At 34.4% G+C, this 22,942-nt stretch overlaps 3 protein-coding genes across 3 annotated transcripts; all 3 read left to right on the top strand.

The window, feature by feature from the left end:
• Positions 1–990: 990 nt before the first annotated feature.
• On the top strand, positions 991–4,341 carry parapinopsina (parapinopsin a). The gene is made up of 4 exons (XM_046871360.1): positions 991–1,330; positions 1,537–1,865; positions 2,224–2,460; positions 4,216–4,341. The coding sequence occupies exons 1-4, from the start codon at positions 991–993 to the stop codon at positions 4,339–4,341; spliced, it is 1,032 nt and encodes a 343-aa protein (XP_046727316.1).
• A 6,737-nt stretch (positions 4,342–11,078) lies between these two features.
• Positions 11,079–14,443, top strand: LOC124400127 (ATP-sensitive inward rectifier potassium channel 1-like). The gene is made up of 2 exons (XM_046871734.1): positions 11,079–11,218; positions 12,003–14,443. The coding sequence occupies exon 2, from the start codon at positions 12,025–12,027 to the stop codon at positions 13,144–13,146; it is 1,122 nt and encodes a 373-aa protein (XP_046727690.1). The 5' UTR covers positions 11,079–11,218; positions 12,003–12,024; the 3' UTR covers positions 13,147–14,443.
• A 2,236-nt stretch (positions 14,444–16,679) lies between these two features.
• On the top strand, positions 16,680–19,262 carry selenok (selenoprotein K). Its single transcript, XM_046870297.1, has 4 exons — positions 16,680–16,801; positions 18,670–18,760; positions 18,852–18,929; positions 19,169–19,262. Exons 1-4 carry the CDS (start codon positions 16,783–16,785, stop codon positions 19,260–19,262), a joined length of 282 nt encoding a protein of 93 aa, XP_046726253.1. The 5' UTR covers positions 16,680–16,782.
• The last annotated feature ends 3,680 nt before the right edge of the window (positions 19,263–22,942 follow it).

Genomic DNA, 22,942 nt, shown 5'->3' with positions numbered 1-22,942 from the left:
GATAGATAGATAGATAGATAGATAGATAGATAGATAGATAGATATGAATAGATGCACCATGTGTTTCTTGTGAAGGAGCCATGAAAATGTTTGTTTTAGGTTTTGCATGTTTGTAAGGCAACATTTAATTGATATAATTATTGTTCTGCTGACTTAAAATAGAAATAATTTGAAGCTATTAGTAGCTGATGGGTCCATTTAAATATCAGTCTTTGCTCTTTCCTCCTCTCAGCTTTGACGTAGTTCAACCCATTCAAACATACGAAAAAAAACGTCTAAAGACTAATTATCTTTATTACAAGTAGTGGTGAAGTGGGATTATAATTAAAAACATCTGAGAGCCACCATGACGTGGGCAGTGCGTAGGATTAACAGTGTCTCATTAACTTCTTTAAAGCATCAGAAGCAAAAGAACAAAATGCATTATAGTTTTCCAGCCACCATTCAAAAAATTCAATTACAAAATTAAAGTTAAACCAATTTAAAAGATTTGGAAATTCGTTTCTCTTTATGTACTGATTAAAGACAATTTGATTATGTATTGAAATAGTTTCAATAGTTTTACCATTATTTATACTTTATAATACATAAGTGATGTTTCCTTGCACCTACCCCTCTTTTCAGTTGAGTAGATAGAACGCTAAAAACTTATGCAAGCATCCTAAAAAATCTGTAACCCAGATTTTTTTTCTTTAATTAATTTTTCTTTCTTTTTTCCACAGAGAATGATGTAGTAATCAAGAAGAGTGCAGTCATAGATCTTGCAAAAGAATAAGCTGGTTGAATAATTCCATGGACAATCCGGATCTAAGGATTTTCTCTGCTCATGTCACGTATGCTTTAAAGCCATTTTAGTCGAACAATTCTCCATAAAAACCAAGGATAGATCCCATATGACCCTGACAGAGTAAGCTTATTATGGCACTGACTGAGAAACCCTGAACTACCATATCTTTTTCAGCTAGTTTTCTGCAAATTAAAAATTAGGAAATGGCATCCGTTTATCTCTCCAACTTTTCAGAGGCTGACGTAAAGCAGCAAGGATCAGTAAATGATCACATCATGCCAAGAATAGGTTACACCATCTTGGCAATCATTTTGACTTTGTTCTCAGTTTCTGGAGTCATCTTGAATGTGGTGGTGATTTTTGTGACAGCGAGGTACAAACAACTGCGTCAACCATTGAACTATGGTCTGGTTAATCTAGCAGTGGCTGATCTTGGATGCGCTGTGTTTGGGGGGCTATTCACAGCAGTCACCAATGCCATGGGCTACTTCAGTCTTGGCAGGATAGGATGTGTTTTGGAAGGCTTTGCTGTTGCCTTCTTCGGTAAGTCTGTTTTTAAAAGCTCTGTTTGTCCTAAATTCTATATTTGAGACCCTGTGCTAATGTTTTTGATAAAGTGCAAACATCCAAAGCCATGGATTACATTACGTCTGTGGAAAATCTATCCAGTGTAAGCAAATAGTTTTTACACTATACAATGATTGTTTTCATAAATGAAAGTTGGTGTCCCTGTGTTATATCTCTGCCAGGTATTGCTGGTTTGTGTTCGGTCGCAGTTATTGCTGTTGACCGCTACATGGTGGTATGCAGACCACTGGGTGCAGTGATGTTCCAAACCAAACACGCCCTGGCAGGTGTGGCCTTTTCCTGGATCTGGTCCTTCATCTGGAACACACCACCACTGTTTGGATGGGGCAGCTACCAACTGGAGGGTGTGATGACCTCCTGTGCCCCTAACTGGTACAGCAGAGACCCAATCAATGTCTCCTACATCCTGTGCTACTTTATGCTCTGTTTTGCTTTTCCTTTTGCCACCATTGTCTTCTCTTACACACGCCTTCTTTGTACTTTACGACAGGTAGGCCGTTCAACTTTTAAGAGTCGCTAACACATTTCTTAAATATTAAATTCAATTTGTTATGATCAATATTCAGAAACATTGTCTGAGGTTTCTAATTTTAATTAATTATAAAGAATTATAAAAAAACTTTGTTATGAATAGTTTAGCCAATGTTTAGCTCAATGTTACTGAAGGTAGCATCTTACGTACTATCATATAGAAAGGTTTGTTTACTGGTATCTATTAAAATAAATGAATAAATGAATGAATGAATGAAGCAGGTTATTTACTTGATCTTAATTGCAATTGTTAAATGAAAGAAAACAAGGAAAATAATAAAATCTAATTTTCTTTTATACATTCTTGTCCATCCTAGGTGGCAAAAGTAGCAGAAAGTGGAAGCACAGCCAAGGCTGAGGTTCAGGTGGCTCGTATGGTGCTCGTCATGGTCATGGCCTTTCTGCTTACATGGCTGCCATATGCAGCTTTTGCGCTAACTGTAATAATTGATTCCAACATCTACATCGACCCAGTGATTGCCACGATACCCATGTACCTGACCAAGAGCAGTACTGTCTTTAACCCCATCATTTATATATTCATGAACAGACAGGTGAGTAAAAATATCTAATCGCGGCTTGCCGTTTTAATTTACAGACATTTTGAACATATTTAGACATTTTTATGTCACAGAAATTTAAAATACAGCTAAAAGCTGCACCAGTTTAGTATGAATTATATGCCTAAACAATAAAAGTACTCAGGGGATCTACACTGCCTATTACACCGATCATATTATTTTATATGAAACAACAAACAGAGGTCTTGAATAAGGAAAAACAATTAAAACAACAGACAAAAACAATAAATAAAAGAAAATCAACTGAAAAAGAAAATAATTGAAGAGAATGAATTTTTTTATTGGCATCAAGAACAATTACATGGTTAGAGAACAGTTTCCATATATATATATATATATATATATATATATATATATATATATATATATATATATATATATATATAAAATTAAAAAAAAGAAAGAATGTTCTAAGTAAAATATTACTTGATCTATTTAAGATATTTTCACTTCTTATGATGTATTCTTCTGCCATATACACAGAAATGGTATATTATAGAAATTATGTGTGCAAATCCCAAAATCTCATGCTTTAAAATTTTATGGAAAGCCTTGCGTGAACAGTGGAGGTTATTATAGCAGCAAAAAGGGGGACTAAATCTGGAGTAGGATTTTAAAAAGGACATATAGGTGTGATGTTCAGGTGTCCACAAACATTTGGCTATGTGGTGTATGTATTCCTATATTCTAAATCTAATCATTTTAGTTAGTTACTAACTTTTCTATAACAGTTACAACAGCAAGCAGAAGCAAGACAGCAAACAAAACGACAAAATTTAATTATACGTATAATACATTTTCATCTATTTTAATATTCATAAACACTTATTTGAGTGTTTTGGATAAATAAAAGTGTTTAAAATCGAATCTTTGTGATCTTTAGGAATTAGTTAAATTGTTTATGTAAAATGCAGTATGCAGTATTGCAGCCTATATTTTTACACCACTAGAGGGCACCGTATGACTGCGTGACCCATAGCCTTTGTAGAAGTTGTTTTTTACATGTATGGCATTTGTCCAGAGCAACTTACATTCATCTCATTCAAACAGCTGAGCAGCTAAGGGCCTTGCTCAGGGGTCTAGGATTGGGATTTGTGGGTGGGATTTCAACTCATGACCTTCTGATTCAAAGTTAAATGCCTTATTAACTAAGCTACCACTTTTTTCTAGCATATCTGTTTTTAAGAGCCTGGGGTCCACTGTTGCCCCTAGTGGCTGTACTGCAGATAAAAAACAAAAAAGAAAGAGAGCCCTGATAGCAAAATAATTACTATTTGGAGCAGCAATACTGTAAGTGCATACATGATTTTTATGAATGAGAAAATAAATCTGTCATTTATAAACCTGCAGACATGTGACAACCTCATCTTCAAACTGATATAAAAAAAATACTGTTTGTATACAGTATTGTATAATACAAAACAAGATAATCTCCATGACAAAAGATTTGCATAATTCTTTGTGATCGTTGCTTTTCAATATTTGCAGCATGCTCAGAAACATACAGATAGAGAAATGTATGGTTTATTATGATTTATAGAATAAATAATACACATAATTATTTATGGATTATCATTCTTACATGTAAGCAAACTGAAAATGGAAAATATTTAATGTCATGTAGATTTGATCACAAATCTCTCTAAATATATGCATAATTGTATTGTATATGAACTTAACAAAATACAGAGTAAAAGGCACTGAATATTTTGGCTGGTTTTTTTGCAGTTCAGGGACTATGCTTTGCCATGTCTCCTCTGTGGAAAAAACCCTTGGGCATCCAACGAAGGAGACTCAGACACCAATACATTAACCACTACAGTCAGCAAAAGCAGCTCAGTGGCACCATTATAACCAGAAGCAATTATAGTATCCTGATCTAAAAATACAGATGCTTTTATTTTGTGTATTTAAAATGTTATGTTGTAAGTGTATGTTAAATTATTTGGAGTTGTAATTGACTTCTGGAATTGAATTTCTTGGTAGTTTAGCTTCTAGATATTTTCTCTAAGATATGTCACAATTGATAGAATATAAAATATATAAAAGATATTCTGCTACACTTTATCAGAAACAGACAGATAAAGCATAGTTATGGTTCTCTGTCTTTGTTAAACCAAATGTGTTTTTATTCTGGAAGAAATAAATAATATTGGCCTATGTTAAAACAAAAAATAAAATAAAATATCAACAATGAGTTATGAGACCCCACCAGGTTTTACTTCTGACAAAACAGAAGGTGTCTCAAAGATTATATTGAGCACTGAATAGGGTGTGTAAAAATGTCTGTAGAGTACTGCGGCATAGAAGCTTTGAATTGAAAGTTGCTCAAAATACTGCACACACAGATAAATAAATCAGCTGAATTTTACAACAGCACACGGTATACACCATCCACCGGTTTTGCATGTTAACCTCCTATTTGTAATAAACATATCATGGATTTACAAATAATAATAATTAAAGCTTGATACATATACATAGATTCATATAAGAAAGTAGCTAAGAGGATAATATATCTGCTATATTTACAATTATGTAACTTCTTAATCCTATCTTTCTCAAGAAGTTGTGAAGCAGAAGTTCAGTTCAGACTTTAATCGAAAGGTCATTTGTTCAAATCCCAGCACCACAGATTGCCACTGCTGGGCTCTTGAGCAAGGTGGTTAACCATCAACTGCTCAGATTTAATTAGAAAAAAATAAGACAGTTGTTTTGGATAATGTTGTCTACCAAATGTCGTAAATGCAAATGTCAAGAAGGTGTTGTGACCCTTTAGCAGCCTCTGTAAACCATTTATGAATTAAATGGGTAGGGGGTTGAGAAGCCTATGTAGTTGGGGATGTTGTTAAAGTTTCTCAAGCATATCTTTTGGAAAATAAGGTGTACAGATGTTTTTCTCATCTTTCATAAAATTAAAATAATAATAATATTTGCATTTTGTAGAATTTACTCCTGTTCCATAAAGATAATTAGCAAACTTTGTATATATTTACATACATTGGCTGACTGGCTGGACATACTGTATGATATTTATTGGCTTTTTATGAGCCACAAAGCAGGTCACACTCCCTTTGCTGTTGATAGTCATTAGAGAACTATTAGGAGAACCTTCAATATTTATCCTCCATCCACCAGAACCATTCATGAAGAAAAATCACTGGCAATTGGATGCTTATGGTCCCCAAAAAAACTTTAATGAGTATGTCTGCATCATATAGGTATTTGGATAATTATAATCAACCCAGCGTTTGTGGATTAAAACCTGGGCAAAATCCAACCCATTAAGAAAATGTCTGTCCCAAGAAAGTCGGATGTATAAAAGTACAAACAGAAAGTGAGAACTCAATTTGGAACAAGAGATTTTAATCCACATTATTTTTGAAGGACAATGGTATATATCATAGATGTCTAAGCCAAACTGTTAGACTGGGTTACATCAGCGGTTCTGCATCTTTGTGTCATCATTGTTCTATACCGTGTGGCCGAATGGAAGATGCCCCACACCTTTGGAAGGCCCTCTGAACAATGCCAGAGAAATATTTTGAAAAATGTGCTTTAAATATATGTGTTACTCATATTTGCATATGATAACAGGGTTAGCTTTCAAACTAAAATACTTAGTATCCTTTCCTTAGTTATTAATAGAGGTTGATTGTTGGAACTATCAGCAAAAATCCATGGTTTTTTTTCACCTTCCAGTGCGCTGTCATTACGAGAGTTTGTTTTTACACATGAGATGATGCACTGCATGAAGAGCACTACATCATATTTAAAATTGCTAATTTGTTTATTATATAATTATATTTGTTCATCAATATATTCAGATTTGATATTGTGATTTGTGGTGAGAGTAGGGAGCAGGTTGAGAAGAGCCTTGAGAGGTAAAGGTATGCGCTGGTGAGAAGGGGAATGAAAGTCAGTAGGAGTAAGACAGAGTACATGTGCATAAATAAGAGGGAGGGCAGTGGAGTGGTGCAGTTGCAGGGAGAAGAGGTGGTGAAGGTGGGGGAGTTTAGGTACCTGGGGTCAACAAGTGAGGAAAAGAGTGCAGACAGGGTGGTGCGGTTGGAGAAGAGCGGCAGGAGTGATTTGTGATAGATGGGTATCTGCAAGAGAAAAAGGGAAAGTTTATAGGACTGTGGTGAGACCTGCAATGTTGTATGGTTTAGAGACAGTGCCATTGAGTAAAAGACAGGAGGTGGAGCTGGAGGTAGCAGAGCTGAAGATTTAGAGGTTTTCGTTGGGAGTGACGATGATGGACAGGATTAGAAATTAGTTTATTAGAGGGACAGCACATGTGGGACATTTTAGGGACAGAGTGACAGAGGCCCGATTGAGATGGTTTGGACATGTGCAGAGGAGAGACATGGGGTATATCGGTAGGAGAATGCTGAGGATGGAGTCACCAGGAAGGAGAAAAAGAAGAAGACCAAGGAGGAGGTTCATGGATGTGGTAAGGGAGGACATGCAGGTAGTTGATTTTAAAGAGGCAGATGTAGAATACATGGTAGTATGGAAACGTATGATCCACTGTGCAACCTCTAACAGGAGCAGCCGAAAGAAGAGGAAGAAGCAGAATGAATATTTTCAGATTTATTTCCTAAAGTGCATTTTCATGATTCAGTACAATTTTTTTGTGAGTGTAATAAAGTTCAGTACTATTTTACATATAGTGTTATGTATGTTATCCAATATCCATTTTAAAAACTATTGGTTGATTAATCAGTTATCAGCAAATACAATCCAACTTAGCTATCGATAGTGGTAAAATTTACTATTGGTCAACCTCAATTTATTAAGAAAGCCTAATTATTTGTTAGATTTACCCACCAATCACATGCATATGCATAAGTAAGTAAATGATTTGATTTCAATTGCATAGAATGTGTACTGTACAAACTCATACACACATACACTCAACTGTGTTACTGAACTGTACAACCTGAACTCAACACACACTCAATACTCATTTCAATTTACACACATCTATGTCTTCAGCACTTTTCTGGCAAGGACAGTTAGTCCTTAACTCTGTTCTGTGTTCTGTATGTAGCTCTATGTTGGTTAATGTAGCACCAGGGTTCTGGAGGAACGTTGTCTCACTTCACTGTGTACTGCCTCAGCTATATATGGTTGAAATGACAATAAAAGCTTCTTGACTTGACTCTTGACTTGAAAAAAATATCACTATGGTAGTAATAACACTTGTTTATTAGGCTATGTCTCTTGAAAAGTAACACTCACTTGTCTGTATGGTGCATAACAGAAAAATATCTAATCTAATATTATGAGGCAGAATAAATACACTTAAAATCATAATAAAATCTCCACAATAATACTGGTAGTCACTCGGACCCATGTATTTTTCTATTATAGACCAAGCCGACCCCCAAACATTTAAAGTAAATATTTTACCCTTCATTAGGATTAATAACTGGATCTGCACACTTTATACACCAGTTGGCAACCAATCTTCAGTCTACTGAAGCCCCAAATGGGTTGGCAAACCTCTGGTTTCTACTACTGCTGTAATAACCTAGGAAATATTTTCCCAGGTAGATTTGTCACATGTGGTACATGAACAATACCATGATGACTTTGCATGCTGGAATCCTACGTTTTACATTTTTCATTGGAAACAATATTTATGTATGAAGAAAGCCTGGCAGGATGAATGATCAAAACAAAATCCCAGAAAAACAGTTACACAGTATGACATTACAAGGAATCATCCCAGTCTAGGAGGTCTGCATTGTAACTACCTTGGCATTGCCATACACCTTTATTTTCCAGTTGCATTTGACACATAACTAATTTGTTTTGCTGATTTTTTGGTCTATCGCAGATAGAACGATAGACCAAAAACTTATAGGTAATTGTTTTATGTTAAAATAATGAAATTTATTAATAAAAATTATAATTACTGTATTCTTGCAAAATGTTTTCTGTGTGTGTTTAAAGTGTGTGGGAGGATGATTTACTGCTTAAACAATAAAAAAAAGCTTTTTCCTGGGTGGCATGGTTTTGGAATGTAACCACCATGATAAATTGGGAATTACTGTATATACATGATCTCCCAGTGGAGCAATGGCATTAAGCATATCCAAACACCTCTCTAATCAGTCTAAAGGTCAGTCAGTGTGGGTTATCCAGGAGGTGCAACACAACCACTGGTCGTTTAGAAAAGAGTAAGGTACAGGTGCAACCACTAGGGGTTCTGTTCTAAACTTATGCCAAACACTGTTAAAGGATTTAAAACAAATGTCTGGCATTATTGATGATGGTTTGTATAGTGTTATCACCACAAGACTTCTACAAAATGTCAAAATGGTTAAAATGGTCAAAATGGTATCCAAGGGCCCATCCAAAGCTTTTCAACCATATATAGCTGATGCAGTACACAGTGAAATGAGACAACATTTCCAGATCCCTGGTGCTACATAAAACAACATAGAGCTACATCACACAACATTAAGCTACATCACACAACATAGAGCTACAACACACAACATAGAGCTACATCACACAACATAGAGCTACAACACACCACATACAGCTACATCACACAGCAACTTTCAACATTAGTTAAAAAAGTTCAAAATAAAATAATTACCTATATATTATGTATAATATATATTATGTATACTATTAAATACCAAAGCCTTTCTTCACTGAGGTTGATGCTGAATTGGATATGGATTCAAAATTGTGTTACTTTTTCACCTATACTTTTTACCATCATTATCAATTTATCACATGTTTTTCAAAGATACTTTTCAGGTGACTGTTCCAAGAATCAAAAAGACATTTAATGCAGTCAAGGAAATGTGTTTATGGGTCTTTTAACAGGTACAGGTGCTAAATAGAGCTTGCGGGCTTAATTAAAAGATTAAGAATAGAAGGTTTCCATTCATAGCCGCTGGTTAACATTTAAACAGCTGGAGCCTTTATATCTGTTGCCTTGTTGTTCTGAATCCTCCATAGGACATTTTTTTTTTCTTCTGGACTATAATTCCACAGGAATAAATTTTTAATTCATGCTTGTCCTAGGAACGATATGAATTATTTGCTTTTTTCAATAAGATTTCTTGATCTGTGTTCTTCTTGAGACATGATTAGCCACAAATAAAAGTGCTTTTTGAGCATTCACTGGAACATGGAATTTTGTATCCCCTACAGCCATTCTTAGAACAGCATGGTTTTCCATGTAGTAAAGCAGCAGAGCATTGAGTTGGTAAAAACTTTAACACATTTTAATTTAATTACTAACATACATAATAATCCATGGCAACTGGAGCATGGACAGTTCAATCTATTCATTTAAGTGTTATCCATTTGTTTGGTCAAATTTGGAAAATAGTGTCTGATTTTGTTATGCAAACCTTCAAATTTAAGAAACAAATCAAATGAAAAAAAGCACTTTTATATCAAGAAGATATATTACTGACTTATGCAATGGCTGCATTTTTATATACCATGTATATTTAAAAGTTTATTGTGACATGTAGAGGAAACACCATACAGAGAATAATTAATTAATCTGTTACACCATACAGAGAAAATTCTAATGCTGTAATGCATATGACATAAATTATAAACTAAATAATGATGAAAACTTTTTATTTGTTTATTGTTTTATTATTCTTTTTTATTTTTTATTATTAGAAGCTTTTTCACATTTCTTATCTAAAGTGAATTTCTCACATTGACATATGATCGCTGAAATATTTTCTCTCTCAACAGTTTTACACTGATGGGATTCTTAGTCTGTGTCCTAATAAACCAGCGTTAGAATGTAAATGTAATATTTTTGTAAATATATTAAGTCTATTAATGTATGCCTTAGAATCATGCACAGATTATATGTATTTACAGAGGGACATTGTAGACATTGTGTTGTTATTTAGAGAAATTTTGTGGTTTAGTTTGTACTGAAATACAGTCTAGAAACTGTCTAGAAAGCTTTATATAACACAAAAGGGAAATAACACAAATCTGAGCTGTGCATTGCTAATAAATGTGTTCATTAATTTTCATGTAAATAAATGAATTATTAAATTCGCACATGATTTTCACATCTGATTTGTAACCAGTATCTTTCTTTTTCTACAAATTAGTATTCAAAAAAATATTTTTTATCACATCAAGTCAAGCAGTATTTTATCATTCCTCTATATAGCTGGTGTACAGTACATTGGAATGAAGCGTCATTTCTCAAAGACCAGCAACAAATAACAGAACTTTGGTACAGTACACAAGACTACAAATAGGTGCAAATACACAACACTGTGAAATGATTGCAAAACTAAGTACGCAAAACAAAATACATAAAACTATAATTACAATTTCAATACAATGTTATGTACTGAACAGTACTAAACAGATAGATACAATATACATGGACTGTATAATACTGACCTAATAATCGAATGAATATAATGTAAGTATTTTTATTGCCCTCTAGGCAGCCCTGTAATACCTATAATCATACTGTGTTGTGGTATCATATGCCCAACCCTGCAGTTGTACAGGTAAACATTAAACAAACTAGGTATAGACATGCCTAAGTGGAAGGAGACATACAAAGCCAAGTCACACTTAAGGAGGGAGACCAGTAGATATAATATTGCTGCTGTTAATGTACTAAGTTGAATATATTATATTATTCATTTATTAGCAATTGAGAGTAAGAGCACATTTTAGTAATCTAGAAGAACTGCTACTGCAGGTGAGTTGCACCATATTCACCTTAATTTTACAATTGTCTTAGTAGTAACGATACAAAAAGTGATTTGAACTTTGCACAAGATTGCAATTAAATAACTTTTTTTTCCATATAAAATAATAGAAAAACACTCTAAGAGAGAAACTAACTGTTTATAAAAGAGCATTACAGTGTTTAGAATTAAGTATAATACAAAACATAGCGTAACAAAAGTATAATAGAAAATAACAATCTTTTTGTTTTAGTCTCCACATGTGTTTTTAGGACCGCACATTGTGATTTAGTAGTGTTGTTTACTCTTATGTTTGTATTGATTAATTGCTTATGATACTGTACATGGTGTTTACATGGTGTTTTGAAGCCATACAGTGCAATCAATCTCTTACACAATGATATTTAATTGTATTGATTTGGGACACGTTTATTTAATAGATTTGTCATTGTGTAAATAGAAAAACATCTGTATTCATAGACCTTTAAGATTATTACAGCCAGCCATATAAAATGATTGCTGTTAAATAATTACAGCAAATGACAATTTCTCTAGTAAGCACTATCTACAGCTGGGGATACTGGGCATTATTGTGTCTCAGTGAGATTCATCTTAAATTAAATTAAATCTTTATGCAGACATAGAAGCACTTTAAATATAGTCAATATATTTAATTCATTAATTGTATTATGCTACCTGCAGATCCTTGCTTTTGATGAAATCTTGTTTTTGATGTTTTGGTAAAGTCTAGAATGCAAATTGCGCTTAAATAATGTTTTGTATTCTTTTACCCAGATTGCATTCCTGTTTTTGGAAAATGACACCCTCCTTGCAACAGTTATTCAGAGATTACTTATCCAATTGGCAAATTTACAAAAATCGCCTGGTAGGCAAAGATGGTCACTGCAACATTGAATATGGCAACGTAGGTTACAGCAGTCGTTTTGCGTACATGCAGGACCTCTGGACCACCTTTGTGGAGATTCGCTGGCGCTACATTATTGTCTTATTTGTGGCCTCGTTTACTCTTAGCTGGTTCATTTTTGGACTCATTTGGTACTGGATTGCTCATGACAATGGTGATCTTTGGTGGCAAAATCCACCTTCAGACCACAAGCCATGCATATATAATGTTTTTGGTCTCACATCTGCCTTCCTCTACTCACTGGAAACACAGACGACTATTGGTTACGGTCTGCGAGTTCTCAGTCCCTACTGCCCTGGTGCTGTCAGCATAATTATTATCCAGTCCATCATTGGTATACTTATTAACAGCTTCTGGTGTGGACTGGTTATGGTAAAAATTGCTTTACCCAAGAAAAGAGCTAAGACCATTACCTTCAGTAAAATGGCGGTAATTTGTCCCAGAAATGCTGCCCTCTGTTTGCAGATAAGAGTGGCCAACTTGCGTAAAACCCTAATGATTGGAAGCCAGCTATATGGCAAACTGCTTAGGACAACAGTCACTCCAGAAGGTGAGACAATAATACTGGATCAAGTCAATATTGATTTTATGGCTGATGCTGGAAAAGACAACCTCTTCTTCATTTGCCCGTTGACCTTGTACCATGTAATTGACAAGACAAGTCCATTTTTTAAGATTGCCTCAGACACAATACTTCAACAGGAGTTTGAGCTGGTGGTGTTTCTAGATGGCACAGATGAGTCCACCAGCTCCTCCTGCCAAGTCAGGACATCCTACATCCCTAAAGAGATTGGGTGGGGTTACAAATTCCTCCCCATCATCTCTCGTAGTAAAGAAGGGAAATATTGTGTGGACTTCTCCAATTTTGACAGAGTGGAACCAGTTCCAACAGCACACTGTGCCAGCTGCTTCTACAACGGCCACAACCAACATCATAGCTCCAGAAATGGCATTGAAAACCAGGGTTTCGAAGTGATTGAAATTATTGATCAAATCAGTGCTAATGAAATGTAAACTGAAACTCTGAAATCAAAATGTGCATCATTTGCTCTATCCCTAAATGTTTTACAGCAAATAAATAAATAGCACAAGTAAACACCTGTACAGCAAAAGTAGCCAAAAAAATTTTAATATGTGCTGTAGGTTTCCAATTTTCAATTGATTAAAACAATCATCATTATAAAAGTATAACTATTGCAAATTAGTGCTTGATCCATGATCCATTCTGCCTCTTGGCAGCATATAAGTAAAAAATCTATACATTAATATATATCAGAATTAAACATGACTAGCTTTTACTGGTATGATGTACACTGGAGTCACAAAACTGTAATTTGATTTATTTGAACTGGGAAGAATCACTGAGAAAATGCTTGCTTGAATACAGCAAAGTTTTCTGTTGCTCACCATATTAACCATATGTCTGAAGTGCAAGCAAATGCAGCATTAATTATTATTGTAGCCTGCAACTAGCTGGCAGTCCGCATCATAACATATTCTGAAGTCAAACTGCATCTTCAAAACTTCAAATATTAGAATATTTCAAGCTTAATGTTAAATGTAGGAAGTAAAGTGCTTAGGTGACACGTGTCTTTTGAAATCCTGTAGCATCTCCTGTTTAAGATTAAGTTCAGAGGCCTGACTACATTATTATATTATGCAGTGTGTTAAATGTTCTATACACATTCAATTGTATAAAGGAACATTATTCTATAAATTGACATATATGCATACAAACTGTCTGTTTATCTATGTATATATGTATCTATTCGAGCACAATAACACCATGTTCTCCATTCACAAATACAGCCTTTATATTCTCCCTATTTAGTAGGTCCTGAATGAATAAAAATAACTGTTGTTTGCATTTGCAACAGATTTTTCTTGATTTCTCTTTCTTCTTCTTTTTTTCTTTCTCTATAATGTTTATCATTCTTTTCCTAGGTAGTAGTGGCCTACTTGTTTTAGTCAGATCACAGACATATTGTGTAAAGTACTATTCTTTTTTTAGCTAATGTGAGCTGGCAACCAGATACAGTAACTAGCCAAATTTAGAATCAGTCTACCTAGCTATTGTTTTTATGATGTATTTATTTCTTTTTAGGTGTCTTGTACAGCTTGAATATAATTAATATAAAATATTAATATACATGTTCTCCCTGCATTTGTCTGAACATCTTTTGGGTTCTCTTTTTTAGCCTTCTTCCCTTGTGATATTCTCTCTGTGTGCTATTTTTATGTCTCAATCTACTTTTTATATATGAAAAATTATTGTCTGTAAATAATTTTTTGTAGATTTTAAGTTTATTTAAATGGTTAATAGTACATGTAAATAAAAGGGGGACTTCTAGGTGATCATTTTAAATTTCTTTTTTTTAATTTGTACATTTAAGACAAATTATTTCATATTTGTTTGTTTGTTTGTTTTAATCTATTGATGAACATTACAAATGTCCAAAACTGATAAATCTGTAAAATTCCAATGTTTCAATAAATGTACTGACTATCAAATATGTATTAAATTGTAATACAATATTTATGCAGTAATCTTAATTAGTTTGGTTTATTCAAAAATCTTGTTAAATATGAATAAATATTTACATTTTTGCTAAAAAATGTAAGTTAATCTACATGAACAAATAAATATTTTAAGTTAATAACATGAGATATTTTTTTAATATTAATTTAAGAAATTTAAGAAGGAACGAACAAAAAAAAAAAACAATGACAGAATAAAAGAGAGACAGAGACCAGAGCTATAGTACACTTTAAACTTTTTCACAAACAAAAAGTATTGTCTGAAATTATTCACCTTAATAGATGCCCAAATATACAAATTAGTCTTATTTATATGGACCTTTTAACAATAGACAGCTTAATTTAAATCAGAACATGAATTTTTTATTTAAATGTATTTTAAATTTTTATTTATATGTATTTCTAATGAGCAAACCAGAGGTTTATAATTTATAAATAAATGTCATTCCACTTCTATAACAGAACACTCCAATCCAGCATTGTTAAGAGTGATAAAATACAGCAATCCGGTATAATAGTCACTTTCTTTATTTTCTGAGCTTCATTGTATAATGCATACACAGATCCTACAAGCACATAACAAACATGCACATACAAACACAACACTCACACAAAGATTTCTGCTGCAAAATACACAACATCCACATTAAAAACTGAGACCATCACAAATCACATGGCTGTATGTTTCGGCTGCACACAGCAGATTATAATCCCAATATTTCTGTTCTCTTCCTAAATGTTTATTAACCTAAGGGTCATTACTAAGCAATTTCTGTCTGAGTGACATACCCAAAACAAAAGTTTTTTCCTCTTAACATTTTTGCAATGCGTAATAATGTGTTGGTCCTTCTTGTACCACAGAAACAGCTTTACCATTCTCTATATATATACTAATATGCAATAGAATTAGATCACTGAATGCAATTTGCCTGCATACACTAATCTCAAATCTAAAATTCACAGTGTCATTTTTGTCTGGTTTTCTAATACATTTGGAGAAGGGAGCAATAATAGAAAGCAATGATTATCTTTAATTTGCCTACATGTGATAACATACTAGATTCTCAAAAGAATTCAAAGTCAATTTTCTTCATACTGTGTATTTTGGGTCAAACATGTTTGTTGATTTTTTTTATAGAAAAGAATGGAATGGGATATAATAAGATTTCTTCAAGAAATAATTTTACAGTATGTTATTTTTAGATTTGTATTAACTTATCAGATTCATCCGATGTTTTGATGCTAAGATTTTCATTGGGAGTGAGAGGATGAACAGGATTAGAAACGAGTTTATTAGAAGACATTTTCGAGACAAGATGAGGGTGGCGCAATTGGGATGGTTTGGACATGTGAAGAGGAGGGACATGGGGTATATTGGTAGAAGAATGCTGAGGAAGGAGCTGCCAGGTAGGAGAAAAAGAGGAAGTCCAAGGAGGAGGTTTATGGATGTGGTGAGGGAAGACAAGCAGGTAGTTTTTTTAAAAAGAGGCAGGTGTAAAAGACAGGGGGGTATGGAGACAGATGATCCACTGTGGCGAAGATTTATGCGATGTTGTGGGAAATAAGGTTATAACTGTGTAGGAAGCTATAAGAAATAAATGAGAAATGGGCCATTTTTAATCAAATTTTGCTTTATGGCGGACTGGGCTATTACATGGGTACATCTTCAGTGCGCTTTCTGGCGCTATCTACAGGCGGAATGAGGTACTACACAAGGTTTCTATTTATTCGTATTGTATTATATTCCTTTATTTATTTTTATTAACAACCTATTTATCTTGTACTTCACTAATATAAAAATTTTTTATATTGTTTTTACGTAATAGATAGATTATATAATAATGTGATCTGTTTTTCTCCTTATAACGTGATATTTTCGTATATGTTATTCCTTTCATTGCAAGATAACGATTTTTGTGGCAGCTCATAGCTTTCGTACCACCGCGTAACTTTAATTATGTTTGATTTCATTGTTTTAAATAAAATCTCGTGAATCTTTCTCGTGAAAGACGGCGAACGGCATAACGCTGAATCACTTCCGGAAAAACGCACCAATAAACGATTAGGGGCGAGATCCCGGATGCGGAAGTGAAAAAGATCCGCATAAACAAAATGGTGTACGTGTCCAACGGTGAGTCCTGAACTCTTCATCATTAGATCGCAGATTATTGGGTCTATTAATGTTCCGTTCGGTGAAAGAATTAGCAGGTTTGATGGTTTGAGGTACAGTAGCTAATGTTCATTTGCTTGTACGACGCTAGAGGTGTTCAGTGTATTAGGCCTCTATATAGCATTGTCAGCTGAGATCGCAATTTAGTACACATGACAGGGAGCCAATATTTTTGTGAACAGGTAGCCCAGTCTATTGCTCCTACATACAAACATACAGACATAACATTACAGTTCTAGAGATGTTCTGGTGTCTTATTTTGAACCTGCTACTACACCTATTATGGGCTGGCAGTCAGACTGCATTGCCATGACAACATGCAACAACCACTCCTGCCTGCTTTGGATTCTTTGGGAGCATTATTATTATTATTTTTTTTTATCAGAGCAAAATAAACAAACTTTTGACCATGTTGTGTCTGAAATGTCAGTTATGCGATATTAAATAGTCTTTTGTTTATAGAAAAATCTAATTTAACTCTTACAGTAATCATTGTTTGAGATAGTTACAGGATAGTAGTGATAATAGTGATAGATAATTATTACTGATCCATGAGGTTCCTTAACAACCCCAGAATTATGACGATGGATTTGTATTGCAATTAATATAAACAGTCTGCTACAGTGGTTTAAGACTATAATTTGCATGAACAGTTTTGCATCTATGCACCCATCAATGATGTCAACCCAGATGTGGATGGGTTCTGTTATTCTCTCAAAGTTTTTACCTTATAACATATCAGATGTTTTTTTTATAACCTCTTTCTTTGTAAAGCTGCTTTAGGACAACAACAAAAAAGTGCTACACAAATAAAACTGAATTGGATATTTATTAAAGGGATAGAAATAAATGTCAATTCTAAACAAATTTTAGGATGAGAATTAGGAAAAAAATATTTGGAGGACATTTGTCTCAGCAGATGTGGTTAAAGTGGGATCACTTAACAGGTAGTTACGATATTTCGACCTTTTGAAAATGTAAAAATGTTTAGCATTTGATTTTTCCTACGATGTGTTGGGACACTGCCAGGACGTGCGCATCTCCCACCTTGTGAGGTGCCTTACTCTCTGCAGCTGTCGTCAGAGTTCGGTTGGTGTTGGAGCGTTTATTTTTTTTATTTTTTTGGTGTTTCAAAGCACAGTTGTAGTTTATGTCGCTCTCCTTATTATCAGCATTGCTGGACACAGAAACAGAGCCGGTGCTCGTCTACGCACCGCTGCCGCATACTTATATACTGTAAAGTTTATACATTAGAGTAGTACAAATTGCTCCATTTTGTAAAATTATGTACTGTAATTTGTTCAATTATTCGCTTAAAAAATGAAAAACATTTGTGAATTATTTTCTGAAAAATTAGTAACGTAAAAAAAGCAGATCAGTGTAAATTCTGCATCGCTGAGACTGTATGTTCACTGCCCAGAATCTGACACATCATTCAAAGCTGAAGTCACTACATTAAAAAAAAATCCCTGTGATTGATTGTGAAGTTTGCTCTGACTGACTTATATAATTATGCAAATCAAATCATTAATTATTTTTTTTTATTTGTATAATGCTTTTAACATGGACATTGTTTCGAAGCAGCTTTATACAGATAGAATATAGAATATAGAATGAATAAGCTTGTTCTTTATTGTGAGTTTGTCCCAACTGAGCAAGTAATAGTTTTGCGCAACATTGCGTCTATATCCTGTCTCAGATTTCGGTCCCTTCGAGAATCGCATCAGGCAAATGAAAATGTAAATATTATGTAGCACAATCCTTGCAGTGACTCCATTTGCCCAAGTAACATAACGTAACACTTTCTGAATGACTATTTTTCTTCTCAGGTCAAGTCCTGGACAGTACGACACGGTCGCCGTGGAGGCTGTCTTTCCTCAGCGATCTCTTTTGGGGTGTAGTGGAGTTCATCGGCCACTTGTAATTGACACTTTTTAATTACATGTTGATTAAATTGATTGCATTCATATTGTATTCTTGGTCAATTTTGGACACTTCTGCTACTTTCTAGCTTTCAGACCCTCATCCAGCCAGATCGGTCAAAAGATGGCAATCAAAGTTCAATGTCACGCTTCAGTGATGGAAGAGGGTAAGTCCCAATGAGGCAGAAAGCAAAAAAAACAGGAAACCCTTAAACAGTTCTACCTTTCAGTTTTATGTAACGCTTATCATCTGCTCACTGAAAATATCTCCTAGCTCTGCGTTAAAAAAAGTGACCTGAGAGAGGCTGATTTAATAGAAAAGATGACATTATTTTTTAAATGGTTTAAAATTTTTAAAACTACTTTGGATGCGTCGATGTTTGTGTGATCGGTTTATTTACTTCAGTCCTCCAGGTTCTTTGGGGCGAAGACGTATGGGAAGGATAAACCACGGTGGAGGCCCAAGTCCTCCTCCAATGGGTGGTGGATGAGGAAGGTAAGGAAGAGTCTAAGGAAGCAGTCACATTGCACTTTTTCTTTATACATATACAAATGCTACCACTGCTGGGCCCTTGAGCAAACCATTTACCCTCAACTACTCAGTTGTAAGTCACTCTATATAAGGGCATCTGTAGAATGCCATAAATGTAAATGAATGCCCAGAAACACAACCTCTAAGCATTTTCGTAAGTTTTTTTTTTTTATTCTGACCTGCAAACTTATGCCTGGTAGAAGACTGATACTTCACAGCACAGATTGTGCTGCAAATTAGGCCAATTATTAGGCAGGCGCATCTGACGCACCAAACCGTGCGTGTAGGTTCTGCACTTGCGTGAGAGAACATAACTCTCTCATACCAGCGGGTGGCAGCAGTCTGTATTCCACATCCAAACATGGAAACCAGAAGAGCTAGAACTCTAAATATATAAAGCAAGCAGCGTTTACACCTGCCGCGATCATTACGGGTTTGTGTCGAATTTTTTTCAATCATGTCTGCTAAGTTGCAAAGACAAGAGCAAAAATCACAATAAGTGTGTGTTCCCTCTTTACTTTATCATTGTTTGCTTTCATCATTTCCGTTTTTTTTTTTTTCTCGTGTGCTCGGTTGCTTAGCTGAATAGCCAATCGGAGTTCTATTTCTCGCTGATGAGCTTTGCCTCCGATTACACAAAGAACAGCTGAAGTCCGACTAGAAACAAAGAAATAAATGAATGCCGACCAACGCTCAAAAAAACGACCGACATTACCCAACAGTCAGCTTGGTGTGATCTGGGCTTTAAGTTCTTATCCTTCGTTCTTAATCTAGCCATATATATATTGGTTAAATATGATGCTACATTTGGAGAGAGATAATGAGTATAACTTTTAAAGAGAGAGAATGAGTATACGAATTGGAGAGAGAGAATGAGAATAAGAATTGGAGAGAGAGAATGAGAATGAGAATAAGAATTGGAGAGAGAATGAGAATAAGAATTGGAGAGAGAGAATGAGAATAAGAATTGGAGAGAGAGAATGAGAATAAGAATTGGAGAGAGAGAATGAGAATAACATTTGGAGAGAGAGAATGAGAATAAGAATTGGAGAGAGAATGAGAATAAGAATTGGAGAGAGAATGAGAATAAGAATTGAGAGAGAATGAGAATAAGAATTGGAGAGAGAGAATGAGAATAACATTTGGAGAGAGAATGAGAATGAGAATAAGAATTGGAGAGAGAGAATGAGAATAAGAATTGGAGAGAGAATGAGAATAAGAATTGGAGAGAGAGAATGAGAATAAGAATTGGAGAGAGAGAATGAGAATAAGAATTGGAGAGAGAGAATGAGAATAACATTTGGAGAGAGAATGAGAATAAGAATTGGAGAGAGAATGAGAATAACATTTGGAGAGAGAATGAGAATAACATTTGGAGAGAGAATGAGAAACCTTTTGAAACTGTGTTGTAAGTGAGCCTTCAACCAGCTGTAGTTTAAGCTAAAGGTAGGCTCAGGTACCAAAACCTGTTAACAAGTTCAATTGTGTTGTTCAATAAATGTTTAATTTAAGCCCTGATTTCAAAATTATTAGCAACAGCTAAATGAAAACCCATATCAGTTGACTTGTAGCTTAAAGTTCGGTGTGGCTGCACCCTAACATGAAGCAGTGTATATATTTAATTTATTCTGAATTTATGGTGCATTTATATGTATTTATTAATTTTTTTATTGTGATCTACAGGTAAACGCCTGCACGTTGTTGCAGGCGTAGAGGGGTGTAAATGTGTTGATCCATGCGTGAGCACTGCTCATATGAGCTCTCCAGCACAGTTGAAGCATTACTCATGTCTTTGATAAACACACACACCCTTCATCGTCACGCTGCTTCTGCATCGCAGATTTTTGATGCCACTCTGGGAATTCCTGCTCTCAGGGGCTGGAGTGGTTGAACTCAGCAGTTTTTTTTTCTTTTCTTTTTCTTGTTTCTTTTCTTTTTCTTGTTTCCTTTTTGTTGTTGTCAGACTGTCAGTGGGTTTTTGCTGTATTTTTTGAAAGGACAAAACTGTAATGGTACATTTATATGTAAATTGTTTAGAAATTAAAATATTTCCTTGGCTACTGACATCTTGTTTAAACGTGTGTTTTTTTTTATCAATTTAAATTCATGTAGTGCTTTAAACAAAGGATATGCACACACCAATTTTGTGTCTTTGAATCTTTTTAATTTATAAAGATATTCCTGATCAGAGGGTGAGATTTAACAGTGTAAGGAAAATACTTTTTATGGTGGCAATAAAAATATACAATCGTAGCTGATCATTTAAATATAAATAAACTAATGAATGAACAAAAAAATGCAATGGATTTTTTTTTTTTTTACAATGCACATATTGCCAAAAGTATTGGGTCACCTGGCCATAAGTTCGGTGTGTGATTTTTGAGTATTGCATTCCACAATTACTCCCAATTTGCTCTTATAATTCCCTCCACTCTTCAGGGAAGATGTTCCACTAGATTTTGTTGTGTGCTTATGGATATTTGTGTTCATTGGCCACAAGGGTATTACGAAAGGCAGGTACTGATGTAGGTGAGGAGGTCTGGGGTGCAGTCAGCGTTCCAATTCATTTCAAAGTTGTTCTGTAGGGAGATCAGAGCTCTATAGCAGGCCACTCAATATCTTCCTCTCCAAAGCATGTAAACCAGATCTTCAAGGAGCTCACTTTGTGCACAGGGGCATCACCATGCCGGAACAGGTTCAAGTGAACGCAACATTTTATTATAGCGCATCTAAAAGACATCCTGTCCCAAAACTTTTGGCTAAATAATGTATTGAGACTCCATACATTTTTCCCTGGATACATGGGGTGAGCTAAAAATTTTATTAAATGTATTTTTCAAGGAAGATTTTTTTTTTTTTTTTTTATATCCAAAAATGTTGCTTAAAAATGATCTAAAAAATAAATAAATTGCAGAACATATAGATAAATGTTCCAATGACCGATTCAGAGTACCCTTTTCACACTATGTCAACAAGAGATCATTATACAGAAATAATATTCTTTGTCTTATTATTTATTACTAGCCAGATGGCATGTATGTATTTGCTCCCAGGGCTTAGGTCAGGCTTTAAACTATTAATCTCCTGATGATGGACGAAAATAAAAATGGAAAATGTCAAATCTTTATATGGCTATACATTATACATCACATTACGCTTGTGGATCAGTAAACTGAGTGGATATGTATAATCTAAAACTCATCTAATAAATAAGTATATACAGGAGAGTAGAGGGAGCAAAACAATTGTAGGATATATTGATTTATAAAAACAATATACAAGTAAAAGTATGCTGTCTGTTATAGTGTGCAGTGCTTTACTGTGAAAAGGAACCACCAACAGATCATCTCCAATCAAATATTTTGGGTGCTGTATCAGTATCAGCACTGCAGTCATGCAACTTGCTCTCTTTTTAGTACGGAAACAGCGGAAAACATAAATATATCAATAAACATATCTATCTGTACCATGATGGAGTTTTTTTTTAATAACAGTGGGATTGTTTCTTTGTTTTAACTGTACTATAAAACTTTGAAAATAAAACTGCAAAAGATAAGCAGATTACATAATAATGTTTTCTATTTATTGATTGATTTCTAAATAATATGAATCACAAATTGACTTTTTGACTACGTTCCTCAATAAAAT

Source organism: Silurus meridionalis, chromosome 17 (assembly GCF_014805685.1).
Source record: "Silurus meridionalis isolate SWU-2019-XX chromosome 17, ASM1480568v1, whole genome shotgun sequence".
Taxonomy (NCBI): domain Eukaryota; kingdom Metazoa; phylum Chordata; class Actinopteri; order Siluriformes; family Siluridae; genus Silurus; species Silurus meridionalis.
This window is presented reverse-complemented; position numbering and strand designations above follow the sequence as displayed.